Source organism: Molossus molossus, unplaced genomic scaffold (genome assembly GCF_014108415.1).
Source record: "Molossus molossus isolate mMolMol1 unplaced genomic scaffold, mMolMol1.p scaffold_m16_p_16, whole genome shotgun sequence".
In the NCBI taxonomy this organism is placed as follows: Eukaryota; Metazoa; Chordata; class Mammalia; order Chiroptera; family Molossidae; genus Molossus; species Molossus molossus.
In genome coordinates this window covers 15,920,988-15,940,768 of record NW_023425351.1, presented here as the reverse complement: position 1 = coordinate 15,940,768, position 19,781 = coordinate 15,920,988, and the positions used below count along the sequence as shown (strand labels likewise).

Sequence of the window (19,781 nt, the reverse complement as noted above, 5' to 3'; positions counted from 1 at the left end):
ACAATCCAATTTAAAAATGGGCCAAAGCCATGAAGAGATTTTTTTATACTAAAGAGGATAATAAAGATAGTAGCAAATAGCACATGATATGTTCAACCTTACAGGCCATTAGGAAACTGCAAATAGCCATTAATGTATTGGGGGAAACTGGTTGAAAGGTACACAAGACCTCTCTGTATACTTTTAGCAAATTCTTGTGAGTCTATAACTATTTCAATATAAAAAGGTAAATAGAGAAATTGTATAAAAATGTAAGACACTGCCTCAATTTTCAATCATTAATAAAAAGACTATAATCTTATAAAAATGAATCAAATATTTAAAAAATATATATATACAGTTAGAAAAAAAAATGCTATTTAGTAATATAAAAAACTATAGCCCTGGCCGGGTAGCTCAGTTTGTTAGCATGTCATTCCGATACGCCAAGGTTGTGGGTTTGATCCACGATCAGGGCACATACAAAAGTCAACCAATGAATGCATAAATAAGTGGAACAACAAACTGCTGTTTCTCTCTCTCTCAAATCAATTTTAAAACTACAGAGGAGATCAAATATATAAGTAGCATACTTAGTTTTGAAATTGAGCATTTACCTTAGACTTGTCATCACCTGAAGCTCTTGTGGCTTCATGCAGAGGGACAGCCCCATGTTCCTTTGCCTCTTTGAAAAGTTCATTCACAATTTTCCCAGTTGAAGGTCGAACTATATGCAATCCACTGTATTCATGTTCCCTTGAACAGAACCTTTAAATATTACAGTTCATGAATAACAACTTAGCATAAACTACTTTGAAGTAAAAAAACTACTGTCTTAGAAAATAACTTTTATGTAAAAAGAATAATTTCTGTGGAAATATTTACTTTAAAAAATAGGATCAAGGAATTAAAGAGTGAACAGTTCACACAGTTTCTCATGGAGTTTGGGGAGATTCTTGTAGCAAGCTCAGCACGTGGCATGAGAACTGGCTTGTTTCTTCCTCGCACCCTCGGCAATCGCTTATCAAATGCACTTTTGGAGTGTGGGGGAAAGAAGAGCTGAGGAGTCCACACTTAGTAGGGGCCTAGTTAGTGAAGAGACCTCTAGAGTCAGTGTGAACACTTAAATCTAGACTGCAGAGCTACATATAAAGGTTTTACTCCGAGTTTTCTTGACTGAAAAATTAAAACCCCATGTTAAAGGTAAATAATTTAGACCACAAAAAAGTTTTTCAGTGTATTAACTATGTAGAAACTGATTTCTACTCTCACTCCAACTTCATAATGGTCTTCCAGAACATAAGAATTGCCTTTCAGCCCTGGCCGGTTTGGCTCAGCGGTTAGAGCATCAGCCTGCGGTCCACAGAGACCGGGGTTCGGTTCCCGCTAAGGGCACGTACTTCGGTTGCAGTTTGTCCCCGGCCCTGGTTGGTCATGTGGGTGGCAGCCACTGGATGTGTCCCTTTCACATAGATGTTTCTCTCTCTCTCTTCCTCTCTCTCCCTCCCACTCTATCTGAACAAAAAATGGAAAAATGTCCTCAGGTGAGGATAAAAAAAAAAAGAATTGCCTTTCACTAGTATCCTATTCTATCTTCAAAGGTGTTTTTCAATCAAGAATAACAAAATATAACCAATGACATGTCAACATGGAGACTTCCCATATCTGATGACAATCAGCGCTCATGTTTTTAGCTACCCATTCCCTCCAAACCAGTTTCATATTTTCCCTGAACTGACTCACAAAACAAAAGGAAGTGGACAAATAACATCAGCACTAGAGATGAACAGTGGAGGTCACCTTCAATACTTTCTCAAAAATTAGCATGTGCAAAACGAACAGAAAGAAGGAAGGGCAGACCAGCTTTCAATTTACTGTAAGTGAAGAAAAAATCCGCCTGGAGGACAAGTGGACACCAGCAAGCGGTGCTCACTAACACAAGCTCACGTAAGGCTGGCTCACGACTACCTGCTGAGGGAGAGGGCAGAAGTGGAGGTGGGGCTGCCCCCATCCTGCTAGAGCTCTGGTGAATACTGTGAGGCCCAGGTTACCCAGAGCAGGAGCCGATGGGAGCCTCTCTGCCAAGCTTTTACTGGGGGTCCATATGCTGCCACAGCTGGCTCTTTTCTTTCAAATTTTATTTTTAAATTACAGTTTATATTCAACATTATTTTGTATTAGTTTCAGGTGCATAGCATAGTGGCTAGACAATCATATACTTTACAAAGTGATCCCCCAATATTTCAGGTACCCACCTGGCACCATACATAAGACAAGTGTTAGTATTAGGAGCTGGACAGCAGATGATTTTAGGTAGCTATGAGAGAGGAAGAGAAAGAAAAAGGGAAAGAAAATGATTTAAAAAATAAAAAAAGAAAGGGGAAGAAAAGAAGAGGAAGAGAGAAGAAAGGGAAAGGGAAGGAGGAGAAAAGAAAAGCTTCTGGGTGTGCCTATCACCTGCTGTAGGTCCCTCGCTCCTACTCCACGTCTCTCAGTTCCTTTTTATCTCGGTATTGGGGAGAAAGACCTCCCTGGAAAGCCAGACATCAGAAAAGATTTACTGGCTCCTTTAAGATTAATACTTTTTATTACCTGTTTAAGAAATCGTTACTTTAAAATCATGAAGTGACTCTATTTTCCTCTATAAGTTTTGTTTTCTTGTATATTTAGATCCACAATTCACCCATTTTCCTCTTGTGTACTGAAGTATGACTATACCTTTGACTCTCATTCTCCACTTAAAGTCATCTAATCATCAACGTATTGGTCCACTCCCATAAGTAACAACCTCTCTATGAAGATGGCTCTCAAATATATGTTTCCAGCACCCTCTTACTTATAGTCCAGTGCTGAATTTAAAAGCCCCTACTTGAGCCCCGGCTGGTTTGGCTCAGCGGTTGGAGCGTCAGCCCGTGGACCAGAGAGTCCCAGGTTCGATTCCGGCCAAGGGCATGTACCTCGGTTGCACTTTGTTCCTGGCCCTGGTGGGGTCCTGTGGGTGGCAGCCAGACAATGTGTCCCTTTCACATCAATGTCTCTCTCTCTCCCCCTTCCTCCCTCCCACTCTATCTAAACAAAATATAAAAAAAAGTCCTCGGGTGAGGACTAAAAAAGTAAAGCCCCTGCTTGAATCAAGTTCATCTCTCCAAAACTAAACCTATAAAATTTCCACATAAATCTTCCCACTAACAATTACATGTTTTTCTGAACATCAGAATAAGAACCTTTAACACTTGTCTTTACCATTCACTCCCTATATCCCATGTCGTCTAGTTTCAACAATGTTTTTTGAAAGCACCCTACCTCAGTTTCACCCTTTCTCCTCCATTCCACTGACGCCATCCAAATCCAAAATTTTACATTCCTTAGATTATCCCAATTGTTTTCATCTTGATCTGTCGCCTGATTCTGTTCTCCCCATCATTATTACTTTTATATTGTATTTCCCTAAAAGTATATAATAATAGTAGCTCACATTTATCAAGGGGGTTTGTGCACATATGACCCTCATAAGAATGGTATTATCCCCATTTTACAGATAAGTACACTGAAGCTTAGGGAATTTCAAAAACATTTCTATTGGCAAAACATAGAAAAAAATTATAATTGAGGGGTGCAAACCTCTAGAATAAAAATTTTTATTACTATACTATAGTTTTATCACAACATTTACATTAAAAAATATATACTGATTGAAGCCTGAGCAGGTCCCAACCTGTCCGTGGTTTGGAGTTGCTATCTGCCTCATAAAGCAGAGTGGAGGGTTTGCCTTCTGGGAGGACTAAGTTGTCTTCTCCTATGAAAAAGCCTCCTGCATAGAAAACCAGACAAACATATACTGGCCTCCACTGCCTTCTACACAAGTGCAACTCTCTTTGGCTTTCAAGGCTGCCTATGATGTGCCTGTATTCGGGAAGGGCTACTAGTCTATGGGTGTGGTCCAGTGTGAAGTGAAAATGTGAGTCTCCTTGTTCAAAATTTATTAAGAAATTCAAGAGAGTAACAGCAAAGCATTAAACCAAGCATGGGCCCTACTGCACAGGTCACATGTCCATAGAAGCGCTCCACCTATCCAACCTTATTTGCCACAGAAGTACTGTTGGTTCCTTTTCAAGGCCCCCTCACCATTTTTTTTGGTAAAGATTTTTGACTGATTTTTTGAGAGAGGCAGAGAGAGAAACATTGATATGAGAGCAATACATCAACCAGCTGCCTCCTGCACAGCCCCTAAAGGGGATTGAGCCCACAACCCAGGCATGTGTCCTGACAGGGAATTGAAATGGCAACCTCTTGGTGCATGGGACGATGCTCAACCACTGAGCCACACTGGCCAGACTCATTAAAGTAGCTTAATGATTATATATGAACAGCAAGGGAAATATTAATAATCTTATAAGAAGTCAAATATTTTGATATGTTATATTATGAATAAATTAAGTCATTCAAAATATGCTCAAATTGAAGAAACAATGGGTCAACAGAGTAAAAGTTCAGTATATAAATATTTAAATATTTTTAAAACTTTGGAGAATGTATAAATTAAGGAAGCAGTTAAAATATATAATATAGATATTATATATGTGTGCATGTATATAGATACATATATGTCAAATCTGAAATGAAAGGACAGAACATTTAAATAGTGCCAAGATACTAACCTTCATATTACAAAGGAAAAACTACCTTACAATGGAGTGATGTGGTGGTTAGCACCTTAACCAAGTGAACATATCACCAATAGTGGGAAAACCTGAAATCATATGGCTCCTGATGTCATATAATAAATAGCAAACAATATCACTTACTAGTATTCTTAACAAATAAGTTTAAGAATCTAATCATGAAGAAAAAATAACCTTGAATGTGAGGCATTTTATAATACATCTGGCCGAGACTCTTCGCAGAAGTCAATGTAAGATTATACAGATGAGCTAAAAGCAAACAAAAAGGTGAGGGGAATGCTCTAGATTCAGATTTCAAACAAGCAAAATCAAATAGAATGCAAGGCTCTCGGCTCTAAGACGTATCTCACTATGGGCTATATATTAATTGATTTAATGAAATCACCATTCAAAAGGTGTGATATGTTATCAAGGTTATAAAGGAGCATGTGCTTATTTGAATTTACTTTCAAATAGTTGAGTAAAAGAGAGCGCTTGCAAGAATGTAATGCTGACGCACATTAATAACTGGTGAAGCACATACAGCATATATTCATGGTACTAATCTTTTGATTATCTATGGGTTTGAAAATCTATAAAATAAAAAGTTGGGGGAAAATTATAAATATTATTCTTTCTTCTCATTTAGGTCCAGAAAGATATATCATTTTTATCTGCCCTACAGAAAGAAAGGATGTGTAGTAGCAACAAAAAACAAAAACAAAAAAATAAAACCCAAATTTAAGTAAATTGTTCAGCTTTTGGTAAAATAACAGACTTTTTGAGAATGAGATATAATGGGAAAATTCAAGTTTCTCCCCAGTAATGTGAAGACATTAATGAAGATTCCTGGAAACAAGAAAACTTGTGGCAATAAAATACACCTGGCTCCCATCTCTTACATCCTCACGTTGGTTCTTTTTATAGTTCAGGGAATTTAACAATAGTAAATACTATCCAGGAGATCACTTATTATATAGAATATTCACCCAGGAGAAGCAAAGACAGATTCCTGAAGTTACAGATTCTTTTTTTTTTTCTTTTTTTTTTTTAATCCTCACCCGAGGACATTTTTCGATATTTTGTTCAGATAGAGTGAGAGGGAGAGAGAGAGAGAGAAACATCGATGTGAAAGCGACACATCGAGTGGTTGCCACCCACACGACCCAACCAGGGCTGGGGACAAACTGCAACCAAGGTACATGCCCTTAGCGGGAACCGAACCCAGGTCTCTCCGGACCGCAGTCCGACGCTCTAACCGCTGAGCCAAACCGGACAGGGCAAAATTATTTTATTTTTATTTTTTTGTGGTACGTGTACCTAGCGAGAACCGAACCCAGGACTCTCTGGTCTGCAGACCGACGTTCAACCGCTGAGCCAAACTGGCCAGGGCTTACAGATTCTTAAATGGAGGACAATAGATACATAGGGAGCTCCATGGATGGGCTTTAAGAAACACTCAAACCTTAAAAATGATTGACAAATTGTGCATACATGTTGTTTTGAGAGGAGAGGAGACATAGCATTCATCAAATCCTCAGTGAGTCCTGTGACTCAACAAAGAATCACTGTGCCCCAGAAAAACACTTATTCAGCATATAATTCTATGTTGTTTACCAAAATATTAGGTATTTAAGATTATATATCCATAAGTTTCTTCTAGTTTTCTGACTATTACAGTTTTAGAAATAGTACTTAAATAATATTTAAGAAATTATAAATTTTTAAAAGAATTTCCAAGGCCATTAAAATAATTTGGGATTAGTGAACCAAAAAGGGATACAATTTTTAAAAACTTACCTTTGAGGTGGTGTTCGTGGACTTTTAAAGATTGAAGCTTTAGGTCTATCAGATTTGGAAGATTTGCATTTCACTTCATCTTCGTATAATTCTGCCAAGGCCAACTATAAAATTTGTTATACAGTATAGCACTAGAAATAAACTCTTCTACACAACTAGAAATTATGAGTAGAACATTAACTTGTAATTGAATAGTAAAGGTTTCCCATGAAAAATTAAGGCTTCTGCTTCAGAAGATGACTCCCTTCCAAAATAAATCACTGCATGTCTCACTTTATAAAACTAACCAAAATGTCACATATATTCTAATAAATTAAAGTTACAATAATTATTTTCAAGTAATGATTCAACAGTTTCAAAAACAGTATCTGGTAATAGATCATTTTCAAAGTTGAGCCTAAATTCTATAATCCTTTTAACATCTATAGATGTTTCACCATTTGCTCTCATCAGACCTCAAAAATTGTTTCATTTAGCTGTTCAAGTTTTCAAAATCCAAACACACAAAACAACTTCAAAATTATTATTTTTAAAAGTCTACCAGACATATGTTTCATAAAGTTTAGGAAAATGAGCTGCTAAAAAAATAAAAGACAATGAATTACATACATGGTTTGTATAACTTTTAGAAAGCAATACTGAAGTATGCATTATAGATATATGGCTGACTACCTTCAAAAGGAAATAAACAAAAGATAGTTCTTGAAATTAAAATTTTAAAAAGTTAACTAAATATTTCAGTATTTATTTTGTTCCCACTTTTGATAACTTTGGACAATAACTCAAAAACCTTCCTTAATGCTACTTGTGGCTACTCAATTATAATTGGCATGGCTATAATCTTTGGGGGTAAAAAAACAAAACCACCCCCACCCCCAAAAATCCCAGATAAGGTGCTCATTCTAGAAACACCAGAGATAAGAAAAATACCTCCAGGGCTTCTTTCCTCAAGGAAAAGAAGAACAGGGAATTGGGGCAAAGTTAATTCTTTGAAGATTCTATTAGTAAACTTTAAAAATATACACACAAGAAAATAAAAATGAAAGGTTTTATTGTTCCTCCCGAAATTTTTACCCTCATCCTCCTCCCATACACATCAACTTTCATTTTTCTGACAGCAATTTAGCTACACATCCTAATTATAAAAGTGCTTTGTAATCTAAAAGAACTGAATTAAATCCTAATTTAGGTTCTCATGACATTGGGCAAATTTTTTAATTTCTCTGAGTGCTAGTTCCCTCATCTTTAAATGTCTATTAGAGTATTACCTTAGAGGGTTGTTTTATAGAATACATAGTGTATATGAAACAAAAGACAAGTGCCCCATTACTAGAAGACACTATTTTAAAATGTTTAATAGTAATTACATCAGGGTTTCATTTTCCCCAAGATTTCTTTTCTTCTTTCAGTGTTATTTATATATCATCCACAGCCTTTTCCTACTTTAGCCCTTAAAAACAACAAAAATAAGAGAGTGAGAGACAGAGAGACAGAGTCAGGAACAGAGACAGACACTCTGACTGAAAACTTGGGCCCCAAGTTTTTGGAAATCTTACCTCCCTGAAATCTCTTCAAAAGAGTATTCCTTCATGGATTTCTTTCTGATCTATCATTCTGGCTCTATGGATTACTTCTATGCTATTCCTCTTCCCATCAATGAACTCTTATCTGTATTTCAAAGGCTCATTTAGCCATCCCTCACGAAGCCTTTCCTAATTTCTTAACTGATATTTTTTTCTAAATCCTCATAGCATATGCCACTTTATCACTGAAATTTATATTAAACATAATATTGATATTACTTGTATACTTTTCTTACTATTTTATCTCCCTGGCTATACTTTAGGTTTCCAAAATTGTTTCTAATATAGTATTTAATAGGCACCCAACAAATTCATGTTGAATTATGTAGACTACAACACAACATAAATCATAAACAGAAAATTGAGATTATATCTTGTTAGGTTTTTACTTGAAGAATTGAATAAATCCTGTCAATCAACTAATTTTCGTCTGTGAAATAAATGAATACAACAAACAAGGCCTTTCAACTCCATGAAATGTGAAATATATATTAACAAAATAGCAATATGGAGAAAATTATATAACAGTAAGGAGTCCACCCATCCGAAAGGTCCTGGCTATTAATGGTATATCATTAACTTAGAAGAAAATGAATGGTATTCAAAGAGAATTAATGCCAGAACTCATGATATCCCTGCAGTATCACAAGGCCTAAGTTCATTAGTAAGTATTCAAAGAAATTTAATTTATATTATTTGACCCAACAAATGACATCATCTCAGCAGAGGAAATAATTATTTAAACTGATCAAATGAAAGTGAAGTACTAGTCAAACTCAACAAAACAAATGACAACAAAAAAAATCTCAGTCAAATAATGAGATAAATGTGTATTGTGAGTAACGATGTATTATGGATTATCAAGATGGAGTATTCTATAACCGAAACAATTAGATTATGAAGATATTTCAAATACAGAGAGAATAAAGTATGTAAGCACTGATAATCGTTTGTCTAGAATTTGCAATGTGAAGAACATGAAGAGAAACCTGAAGGTAAAGTTATTGGTAGTGAGAAAATCAAGTATACAACGAAAGATTAAAAGTGCTGAAATTCTCAGCCCAGCCAATGTAGTCCAGCGGTTGAACGTCGACCTATGGACCAAAAGGTCACTGGTTTGGTTCCTAGTCAGGGCACATGCCAGGGTTTCGGGATCCATCCCCAGTGGCAGGCGTGCAGGAGGCAACCAATCAATGTTTCTCTCTCTTCGATGTTTCTCTCTCTCACTCTCCCTTTCTCTCTCTCTAAAAAAATCAATAAAATATATTTAAAAATAAATAAATTAAATAAAAAATAAAAGTAATGAAATTCTCAGTCTTAGAGTGACAAAAACCTAAAGGTATACTACATATTTTTTTTTATATAGAATAACAACATCAGCATCACCTGGGAAACTCGAAAAATGTAGATGCTCAAGCCCACCTTAGATCTAAAGAAATTCTGAGGTGGGACCCAGCAATATGTGTTTTAACAAGCCTTCCAGGTGATTCTGATGACCACTAAAATTGACAATCAATGATAGAGAACACTGATATCCAACAGAATTAAGATACTTGTGGCAACTGTAACATAGCATCAGTCAATCTTATTCTTTTCTTACTTATAGAACTCCCTCTTTGTTCCATCCAAAGCCCAGTCCTAACCCTAATAAGTACTACAGTTATCCCCAATTCTTCTCAACTCCAACCTATATAGAAATGCAGAATTAAAAATAGAAAGCAATGGCTGCCATCAACAAATCATCAAACAACAAGGGTTGGCGAGGGTGTGGAGAAAAGGGGACTCTAGTACACTGCTGGTGGGAATGCAGACTGGTGCAGCCACTATGGAAAACAATATGGTGTTATATCAAAAAATTAAAAATTGAACTTCCATTTGACCCAGTGATCCCACTTCTAGGAATATACCCTAAGAAGCCTAAAACACCATTCAGAAAGAAAATATGTACCCCCATGTTTGTAGCAGCACTATTTACAATAGCTAAGATCTGGAAACAGCCCAAGTGTCCATCAGTAGAAGAATGGATAAAAAAGCTGTGGTGCATATACACAATGGAGTACTATGCAGCTGTAAGAAAGAAAGATCTCTTATCCTTTGAGACTATAAGGAGGGACCTGGAAAGTATCATCCTAAGTGAAACAAGCCAAACAGAGAAAGACAAGTATCATATGATCTCACTTATTTGTGGAATATAATGAACATAACAGTCTGAGGAAGGGGCTAGTCCCAGAGACATGGAAGTGGGGTACAGACTGACAATCCCCAGAAGAGGGGGTGGTGGGGGAGAGATAAACCACAGAACTTATATGCATGTGTGCGTGAACAATGGACATGGACAGGGCAGGGAGGGAGCGGAAGGAGGGAATCAGTGGGGAGAAAAAGGAGAAACATCTATAACAAAAATTAATTAATAAAAAATAAATAAATAAATAAAAATAGAAAGCTTTTTCTTTTGATAGTACTCTGGAGGAAACTGGGACAGAAGCATACATAAGGTAATTCAATACCCTAATCTAGTGTTAAACCTGGGTGTATGGCTGGACTGAGGGCTACCAGAAGAGTTACAAGTCTCTGAAAATGTTAGAAAATAATGAATACTGAGGTTTTTAGGGCTAGTACTGTCACTAACAAACCCGCCCCAAACTTTCCCTGAGAATGTTTCCCAAGTTGGGGAGATGAAAGGAGCAGATGTCTACTCTTGGTTTGATATCCACAGATTTCCGCAGTTTTAAGTCAGAGTTCATAGTGCTGGAAGGTTTTTCTGGGGGACAACTATCCATCTTTCCCCTTGTGGGAAATTAGGAAATCTCTCCTGATTTAGGTGCTGACAAACCCTGCCCTATGTGGCAGCTAAGATACATGTAGCACATAGGGGTGCATTTGCTTGGTCAATTAATAATGTATCACCCTTTTCCTCTATAATACTGTGACAGACTCTCAAAGCAAGCGGTCAGAAAAGTAAGAAGTATCTACCAAAAACTGCACTAACTGGGTAACTCTTAAGCATGGCTAGATTAAAAAATTAAAATAATCCAAACATAATCAGTATCCATGAAACCAGTCAGGGAAAAGGACATTATCCAATTCTTTTAAACCTTTGATACATACTCTATTTCTTCATATGTCAGCACTTGTTTTCAGGTTTCTCTGCAATTTCTTCACATTCTTACTACATTCTAAAAGGAAAGATTATCAATACTTAGTGTATTTGATATACCAACTCATTCATAAATAAAAAACAACAAAAAATAAAAACCCTATCTTCTTTTTAATATTTTTTTCTTTATTGATTTTAGAGAGAGAGGAAGGGAGAGAGAGATAGAAACAGAAACACTGATGACAGAGAACATCAATTGGCTGCCTCCTGCATGCCCCCACTGGAGATAAGGCCCACGACTTGGGCATATGCCCTGACTGGGAATGGAACTAGCAACCTCTTGATGCATGGGTCGATGCTCAGCCACTGAGCTACACTAGCCAGGCAAAAACCCTATCTTCTAATTGATGGTGGAAACGAAGGCATTCTCAGAATTAATTAGTGGCATCTACCAGAATATCTCTGATCATTAATCATGTATTAATCCATTTGGTAAATTTGCCAAGAATCAGGCGATCAATAATCACTGCTGATTTTCATTGCTCACATAAAGAGAAATGGATTTAAATTAAAGAAAGGATATTAAGTTACATAGTTTTAACTTGAATGGCATTAGAATGCCAGTGAACGTTACAGTATTTTTCTCCTTTCAGAGAAACAGAACAAAATATTTACCAAACAAGTACCAGGCTAGGATAATATGGGAGTTGTGCACTTAACAGACCTTATTTTATTTCACTCATGACACCTAGTTTACAAATAAAGGCAATGAGGATGAGAGAGGTTAAGACAGTTCTATGTTCACACAACTACTAAGTGGTAGGACCAAGATGCTAACCTCAGTTGGTCTAACCACAAACTCCATTTTTCCCAGCCTCCCATGTTGCCTCTTAGTGAGGGTGGTCTGCAGCAGAAAAGAAGGTAGATAGATGGTAGCTTCCTATTCCTTGATTCCCTTTCCTCCTACTGAACTGACTTGTGGGTACTGGAACTATTCCACACTGAGTTCCTCTCCTAACCTGATCTCACCGTTCTCCTAATTCCTCATTTTATGCACTGCTTTGTTGGGCACTCAATCATATGCCATATTAAATGTTATGTAAAATATATTCATATCTCAGTTCTGCAAAAAATAGGCAGAAATGTCTTTTTACACGTTCATCCCTTTCAACAGTGTCCAGCACCAACTGTGGGTCTGATGCCCTAGGTATCTCAGCATTCCCAGAGCTCCGCTGTATGTTACATGGCAGGTGGTCAATATGTTCCTTCGGAGAAGTAGGAGGAGAGTGTGACTATAAAGTAATAGAATTTTTCTACCAAGGCTGTGGATTCAGTGTCACTTATGTTTAATTATAGCTCCTCATGGATGGTCACTTGTTGAATTTTATCAATGATCTTATGAGACAGACCAAAAAAAAAAAAAAAAAAGCCTCAAATGAGCAGAGTAGTGTTAAGCATCTGATAAAGCTAAACGTGGTGCACTCCTATCCGGTAGCTGCTTCAGGTCGGTGTCCTCTAACAGGATACAGTTTTGTTTCCCCGCGTCTTGGGGGCAATGTTCCATGGACGGCAGCTTCTACAACTCGGCAGTCAGCCGTGGGATGAAGAACCTCAGCCACCCCTTTAAAAGGGAAAAGCTCCCTGATTTTAAGAAAGAGCCATTTTTATGCACAAGACACTAGGACAGAAACAGCATCCGCGACAGAGATCAAACCAGCACACCTGTTACTACTTTTTAAGTGATCGCTCATTTTCCCTCGGCCACAGTCAAGCTTTCCTCGCAAGTCTCCTGAAGCACCAACCGCTGGACCCCTCACCGACCCCACAAAATGCCACTCTAACTGAACTTCTTCAATTGCCAGTGGGGTACAGGGGAAACGGCCACTGGTTTCCACGACCCCCGCTGTGCGCCGTGCCACCCTGGGGGCTTCCGGCCCCGGAGTCCCAAGTCTGTGCCCAGATCCGACCTGGGAAGACGCCGCCGAGGCCGGAGAGGCCGGCCACACGCCCCCGCGCCGCCCCGGCCGCCCCCCGCACCTGCAGGTCCCGCGCGCTCGGGGGCCGCGGCCCAGAGGCTCGCTCGCGCTCGCCGGGCTCGGCGTCGCCACCTTCCGCCATCTTTGACCCGCTCGCAGGCGCTGGCAGCCGACGTGCCTCCTGCAACTTCCGGGCCGGTTGCTCGGCAACCGCGGGAGGCAGTCCCAGCGTGCCACCGCTTCCCCTCGCGCGCCTGCGCGCCCACCTTTTCTGGTGCCACCCAACCTGTCCCAACCCCTTTTCCCGTAGAGGGAATTGGCCCCGAGGATTTCTCCGCGGAGAAGGCTCTGCGGATCCTCTGTTCCCCCGGGAAGTGCTGTAGGCCTTCCTGAGGGGCAGAGTGAACTTGCAGGTGCTTTTAACCCGACAATGAGAATGTCCTTTGGATGTTTATCTGAGCAAAACTGCCACCTTACTATTCTAGACTTGTTCAAATGATGTCGTCTTCCCTACCAAGGGCTGGTGGCACGTCGCCCCAAAACGGGAATTGGTGTTGAGAATTAAGAAGATCATAAATGCACTTTCCAATTAGAACGGGAGACTACTAAACCCTCCTCATTCATCTGCGGTTTACTTAAACTTGGTCTTATCCCAGGCACTTTTATGCGCCCTGGATACAAAGGTAAAAAGTAGTTCCACTCAATTTAAACTCACCAGCTAGTGGGGAAAAGAACGTTATAAACAGATTGTAAAATGCAATTTGCAATAGCGCCTGCAGGAAATGTTATTGTTACCAGACAGTACCCCCTGAGTCGGATTTGGGGGCGGGGGACTGTACTCTCCTCAGCTCTTGTCAGTCTTGCAAGAAAGATTTCAGATGAATGACACAGCAGTGTTGAAGCAAAGCAAGTGAGTTTATCAAGAATATACTTGGTGCCCTAGTCAGTTCGGCTTAGCGGTTAGAGCATCGCCTGCGGACCAGAGTCCCAGGGTCGGTTTCCGCTAAGGGCACGTACCTCGGTTGCAATAGTCCCTGGCCCAGTTGGGGTCTTGTGAGTGGCAGCCCATGGATGATTCTTTCTCTTCTTCCCCTTGTATCTCAAGATAAATGGAAAAAATGTCCTCAGGTGAGGATAAAAAAAAAAAAATACACTTGGCATAAAGCACAAGCAAGCAACTGAGTGCAGTGCCCAGCAGGAGTGTAAGGGTTTTATACCTTTTCCCCTTATAGGTTTCAAACCTCCCTGCTGGATATCTTGGGTAGCAGACTAGGTTTCAAAGTCCCCTTCTACATTATTGTGGCTTATGTCTGAGTGTTTGTACATACATCTGGTCATCTTGTTTGGCAAATCCTAAAGTGGCTGGCTTCTTTGTTTAGTAGGTGAAATAAAACTCCCCCTTTTCCCTCTTCTCTCTTCCCATTTTGTCTTGAAAGTTATCTTTCCTGCCTATTACCCCCACCCCCAAGTGATACCATCTAAGTGCTTTTGGCTTTTGTTGTTTGTCCTCTAGACTTTATCTGTCTGGGTTTAGCTGGCACAAATGGCATTAATTGGGTTTGTGTTCTCTATTTTCCTAGACCAGGCTGATTTAAGCTATGTATTCTCTGATTAGGGAGGAGTGGTATAAACCATGTTGCCCTCAAGTGTCCTTGATTGGGGAAGATAAGATCTTGTGATTCACAAATTGGCTACAAGCTGCCCAAACTGTTGGGCTTTGTTTAATTTTCTTGTCTCAGTTTCTCCATTCCACTTGCCCAGGAATTTTCTTAGCTTCTTACTATCCTGCCGCATAATGAGTGGAATATGGGGTTTGAAGGAAAGTGTTCTATTGGTCACTACTATGTGCACCATGCTAGGTACATTCCATATGTAATTTCATCTATTCCTCTGCCAGATAATTATTGTTAGTAGAGTGTTATGCCTGAGGAAACCCTGCTGTAAATCTCACCCTGCTGTAAATGGCAGTTCCAGACGGTAAACCTTGCATTTGTTGTCCCAATATTCGTTTTAGTACAACATTCCGCCCTAGAAATCCCTGGATCGTTTTGATGTCCTATAGCACCAATGACATTTTGGCTGAATCTTAAAGGAAAAATGCTTCCAGTAGACTGTAGACCAAAATGCACAAGGAAAAGCATAGGTTTGAAATACCATGTGCATGTTGATAAACTACTATATGGTTGAAGCTTAGGAGAAATGACAAAATACGGCCAGGGTGGGGGGTGCAGATCTAGACTGCAGATGCAGACTAGGACAGATTCTGAAGTATCTTGCCTTAGTGAAGAGATTAACCCTTACCGCTGGGCCAGTGATTCTGAAAAGTTGTTGCTGCACTTTAGAACTACCCGCCTCCATAGGTATTCAGATTTAACTAGTATGTAGTGGAACTCAAGCATTCTATCTTTTAAGATGCTCTCCAAGTGGACTTTGCTTGTGGCAATGACAGTGTGCCTGGAACTGGACTTCCCATCCCACTTCCAACAGTGAAAACACTAGTCAAAATTATGAAACAATGCTTTCAGACATTGAGTAACAGGCAGTACAGATCTATCATATTCCAAAGAAGGGATACAAGAAAGATGAACTCTGTGCGCCATGGCTTTTTGCCTGGAACTCTCCTACAATGCAGGTAGGAATAGAGAATGGCATAACCACTTTGGAAAATAGTTCGACAGTCTCTTCTAAAGTTAAATATTCAGTTATCATAAGACCCAGTACTTCCACTCTTAAGCACGAACCCAAGAGGAATAAAAATATATGTCTAGAAAAATATTTGTACCCAAATGTTCGTAGAAACTTTACTCATAATAGCCCCAAACTGGAAACAACTGATCAACAAATGAAGGGATAACACTTTGATAATTTCATACAATGGAATACTATTCAACAGTAAAAGGGAAAAAATTACTGATTCACACACCGTGGATGAATCTCAAAGATATTATCTTGAGTAAAAGAAACCACATGCAAAAGGGTAAATATTGTCTGATTCAGTTTATATGAAATTCTAGAAAAGCCAAGCCTAATTTTTACTGATAGAATGCTCGTGGTTGTGTTAAACAAACACTTTCATGGCTAACAGCTTTTCTGAAAGAAAGGATTTATTGAGCCATATGCTATTCAGAAAAAGGACCAAGTTCTGGGGCCTGCGGTCTAAACCACCAGCAGCTGAGCTAGATGGGGAAGCCAAACATGTCCACCATCTGGAACCATCAGTGTTCTCTTATAGTGAGTTTGGGGAAGAAAGACGTAAGTTGTTTTGAAAGAATTCACTTTGGCTGTAGATAATGGGGATGGGAAAAGGTGAAGAGACAGTCCTAGGATAGGTGCATAGTCCTTAAGATAGAAGTATTTGCTGCTTTTGGATTGGCATAAGCAAGATGTGGTGGGCTCTGGTCTTCGGCTATTCCCTCTAGATAAAAGCTGACACAGCCAGCTTGAAGTTGCTTCAAAGATTACATCCAGGAATGTAAATAGTCTTTTGTTACCGCCCACAGAGGTTAACTGGTTAACCTCCCTTGTCTCTCCCCCATTCTCAGGCCAGCTGTAATTAAATTTAGGACACTTCAGAATTTTTCTTATCAGTTGCTTAGAATTGTTTCTTTGGGGAAGAATGAGTTTAGGAGGTTTGACAGAAAAAAGAACATGAGAACCTCTTGAGGTGATGAAAATCTTTTCTATCTTGATTGTGGTGGCAATTACATAGGCATATATGTACATGTGTTAAAACCCACCGAGCTATATACTTACAATGAGTGCACTTTATTATATATAAACTGTACATTTATAAAGTTGGTTGAAAAAAACCTCCCCAAATAATTCTGCTATCCAGCCATGGTTTAGAACCACTGATCTAAGGCAACTGGGAGCCATTAAAGGATTATTTATTTATTAATTTTTAAAATTTTCTATTAATTTATTTTTGTTACAGATGTTTCTCCTTTTTCCCCCATTGACACCCTCTTCCTGACCCCCTCCTCAACCCTCCCTGTCCCCAGCATTGTTTATTCCTACATGCATATAAGTTTTGTGGTTTATCTCTCCCCTCCCCCCGACTCTCTCTTTTGAGGTTTGTCAGTCTGTACTCTACTTCTATGTCTCTGGGTCTATTTTGTTCATCAGTTTGTTTTATTCATTATATTCTGAAAATAAGTGAGATCATGTGGTATTTGTCTTTCTGATTGCTTAAGATAAGGTCCCTCCATGTCATTTCAAAGGATAAGAGATCTTTCTTTCTTACAGCTGCATAGTATTCCATTGTGTATACGTACCACAACTTTTTTATCTATTCATCTATTGCTGGACACTTGAGCTGTTTCCAGATCTTAGCTATTGTAAAGTGCATATATTCTTTCTGATTGGTGTTTCAGGCTTCTTAAGGTATATTCCTAGAAGTGGGATCACTGGGTCAAATGGCAGTTCGATTTTTAACTTTTTGAGGTAACACCATAGTGTTTTCCATAGTGGCTGCACCAGTCTGCATTCCCACCAGCAGTGTATTAGAGTCCCCTTTTCTCCACACCCTCGCCAACACTTGTTTCATGATTTGTTGATGACAGCCATTCTGACAGGTGTGAGGTGATACCTCACTGTTGTTTTAATAAAGGGTTTTCTATTTAGAAAGATCATAGTCATCACTGTGTTGATTGAATCAGAGTTAGAGAATTCAAAGGTTATTACAACAATGAGGGGTGATTAGGACCTAAGTTTTATCAATGGCAATGAGTACAGAGAGAAGCAATGGTTGGTAGAGATACTAGGGTCAGACCTAAAGGTGCAAGGGTCTGACATGCGGGAATATATGAAAGAAGGAAGAATAAAGAATGTCATCTGGGGTTTTGGTGATGATTTTATTAATGGTGCTACCTGTAATTTATTGAGTTGAAAGGGTGAAGTTAACTTCAAAAGAAAAGAAACATACCTTATGGCCACTTTGAATTAGAAATTTAATGTGGGACCCTAGGGTAAAAATCCATCATGGAGCAATGGCAAATTTGGGTGTAGATATTAGGAGGCTAGGAGAGATTTTGGCTTGGGGATATAGATCCGGTGTTGACTGCCTGTCGGTGATAGATGAGGCTTCCAGGGACAGTGTGTAGGAAGATGTGAGGAGTGAGAATACTCAGCAATACCAGCATCGAAGGCCTCAGTGGACAAAGGAGGACATTCGAAGTAAATTTAAGGAATAGTCAGAGGTAAGATGAAGAGACTGAAAAAACTAGTGACAAGGTTTCAAGGAGGAGACCAATAGTGTCATTTCCTACAAACAATCAAGTATGATTAGGACTGGAAGGTATCCACTGGACTAAGTGAAGAAAGGATTGCTGTTCCAAAGGTCACTACTAATCCCACAGAGGAAAATCCATATTTAAGTAATTTGAGAGCGACAGCTAGGGCAGTAAAGGCTATATTTTCAATGTACTTAGTCAATGGTTTGTAGGAGGTGGCTTCTACTGGCTCAGGAGAGCCTATTGTTAAATTTTAGGAATTTTACAGGTAGTTGTTAAACACAGCTATTATTAAAAATTAAATTATGTGTACTTACAATGAATTCATATTAAAAACTAATCTAATAAATACTAAAAAATTATGTTCTCCTGATTATTTAAATACCTTTTATTATTACCTATGCTCTTAAGGTTATTTATGTCTATTGTATTTATATGGTGGAGATACCATATAATGGCCTGCTACTGCACACCTGTTCCTTCCTCTACATTCAGTGACAACTATCAGAGCATGAAATTCACCATAGTGGGAGTGTTTACACCTCCAAAATTGGCAAGTATCACAAATAAGAGTTGGATCTATTGTTAATCATCTACTATAGATTTAAGAATGTGATGGAGAAAATGTTTACAATGCAGTTAAAACCTAAAAGCATGCTGTGTCTGTAGCTATTATATTGTGAATAGCAGAAAGGAAAAAAAAGACATTTTCTTCCAATATTTGAAAATCATTTGAAGTGTTTGAAGAAAGAAGTTGCTCATGTCACGTCATTGAGTAACTGCGCACGTTTGCATTGTTTCACTCACATCTTGTTAACGTGAATAAAAATGTCAATCGACATTCACGTGGTCTCTTTGAAGGCCCCTCTCTCTTAGCTTGAGATGAAAGCAATAGTATCTCTTCCTATTCTTCTCCAAAGAAGTAAGATCACAATCACCTCATTCCCCTTTATTCTCTAAGTGTTGTATATTCTCCAAGTGGTTGAGAGGCTTCAAGAATCACGGAATTTACTCTACATGAATTATCTCCCACCAGCTTCTGTCTCACACTTGCTTTGACATATACTATGCATTCTTCCTTGGGGTGCTTAAACTAGAAACGTAATTTCAATGCCTTGTTATACTTATTTTTTCCTTTCATTAAACCGTAAGATCATGGATGCCCTGCGTCATGTCTTTATCTCTAGTGCCTTAACATAGAATCTGGGACATAATATGTACTTTTAATAAGTGTATGAGTCCCTGGCCAGTTTTGCTCAGTGGTTAAAGCGTCAGCCCACAGACCAGAGAGTCCTGGGTTCGGTTCCTGCTAAGGGTATGTACCTCGGTTGCAGTTTGTCCCCGGCCCCATTGGGGGTTTTATGGGTGGTGACCAGTCAGTGTGTCACTTTCACATCAATGTTTCTCTCTCTCTCTCTTCCCCGCTCTCTCCCTCTCACTCTATCTGAAGATAA

At 38.9% G+C, this 19,781-nt stretch overlaps 1 protein-coding gene across 4 annotated transcripts in view; it reads right to left on the bottom strand.

Annotated features, from left to right (window-relative positions):
- The window catches only part of UBXN2B (UBX domain protein 2B), a 28,996-nt gene extending 15,744 nt beyond the window's left edge, over window positions 1-13,252 (bottom strand). The window contains exons 1-3 of one of the 4 annotated variants that reach the window (XM_036264312.1): window positions 13,158-13,252; window positions 6,441-6,544; window positions 597-747 (exon numbers count right to left, since the gene is read on the bottom strand). In XM_036264312.1, the coding sequence (XP_036120205.1) occupies window positions 597-747; window positions 6,441-6,544; window positions 13,158-13,238 (336 nt within the window). In that variant the 5' untranslated portion in view covers window positions 13,239-13,252. Of the gene's footprint in view, window positions 1-596; window positions 748-6,440; window positions 6,545-7,708; window positions 7,740-13,157 lie in introns of those variants that run through there. The other 3 variants (XM_036264309.1, XM_036264311.1, XM_036264310.1) reach the window with 3 other exon arrangements.
- Window positions 13,253-19,781: the final 6,529 nt, after the last annotated feature.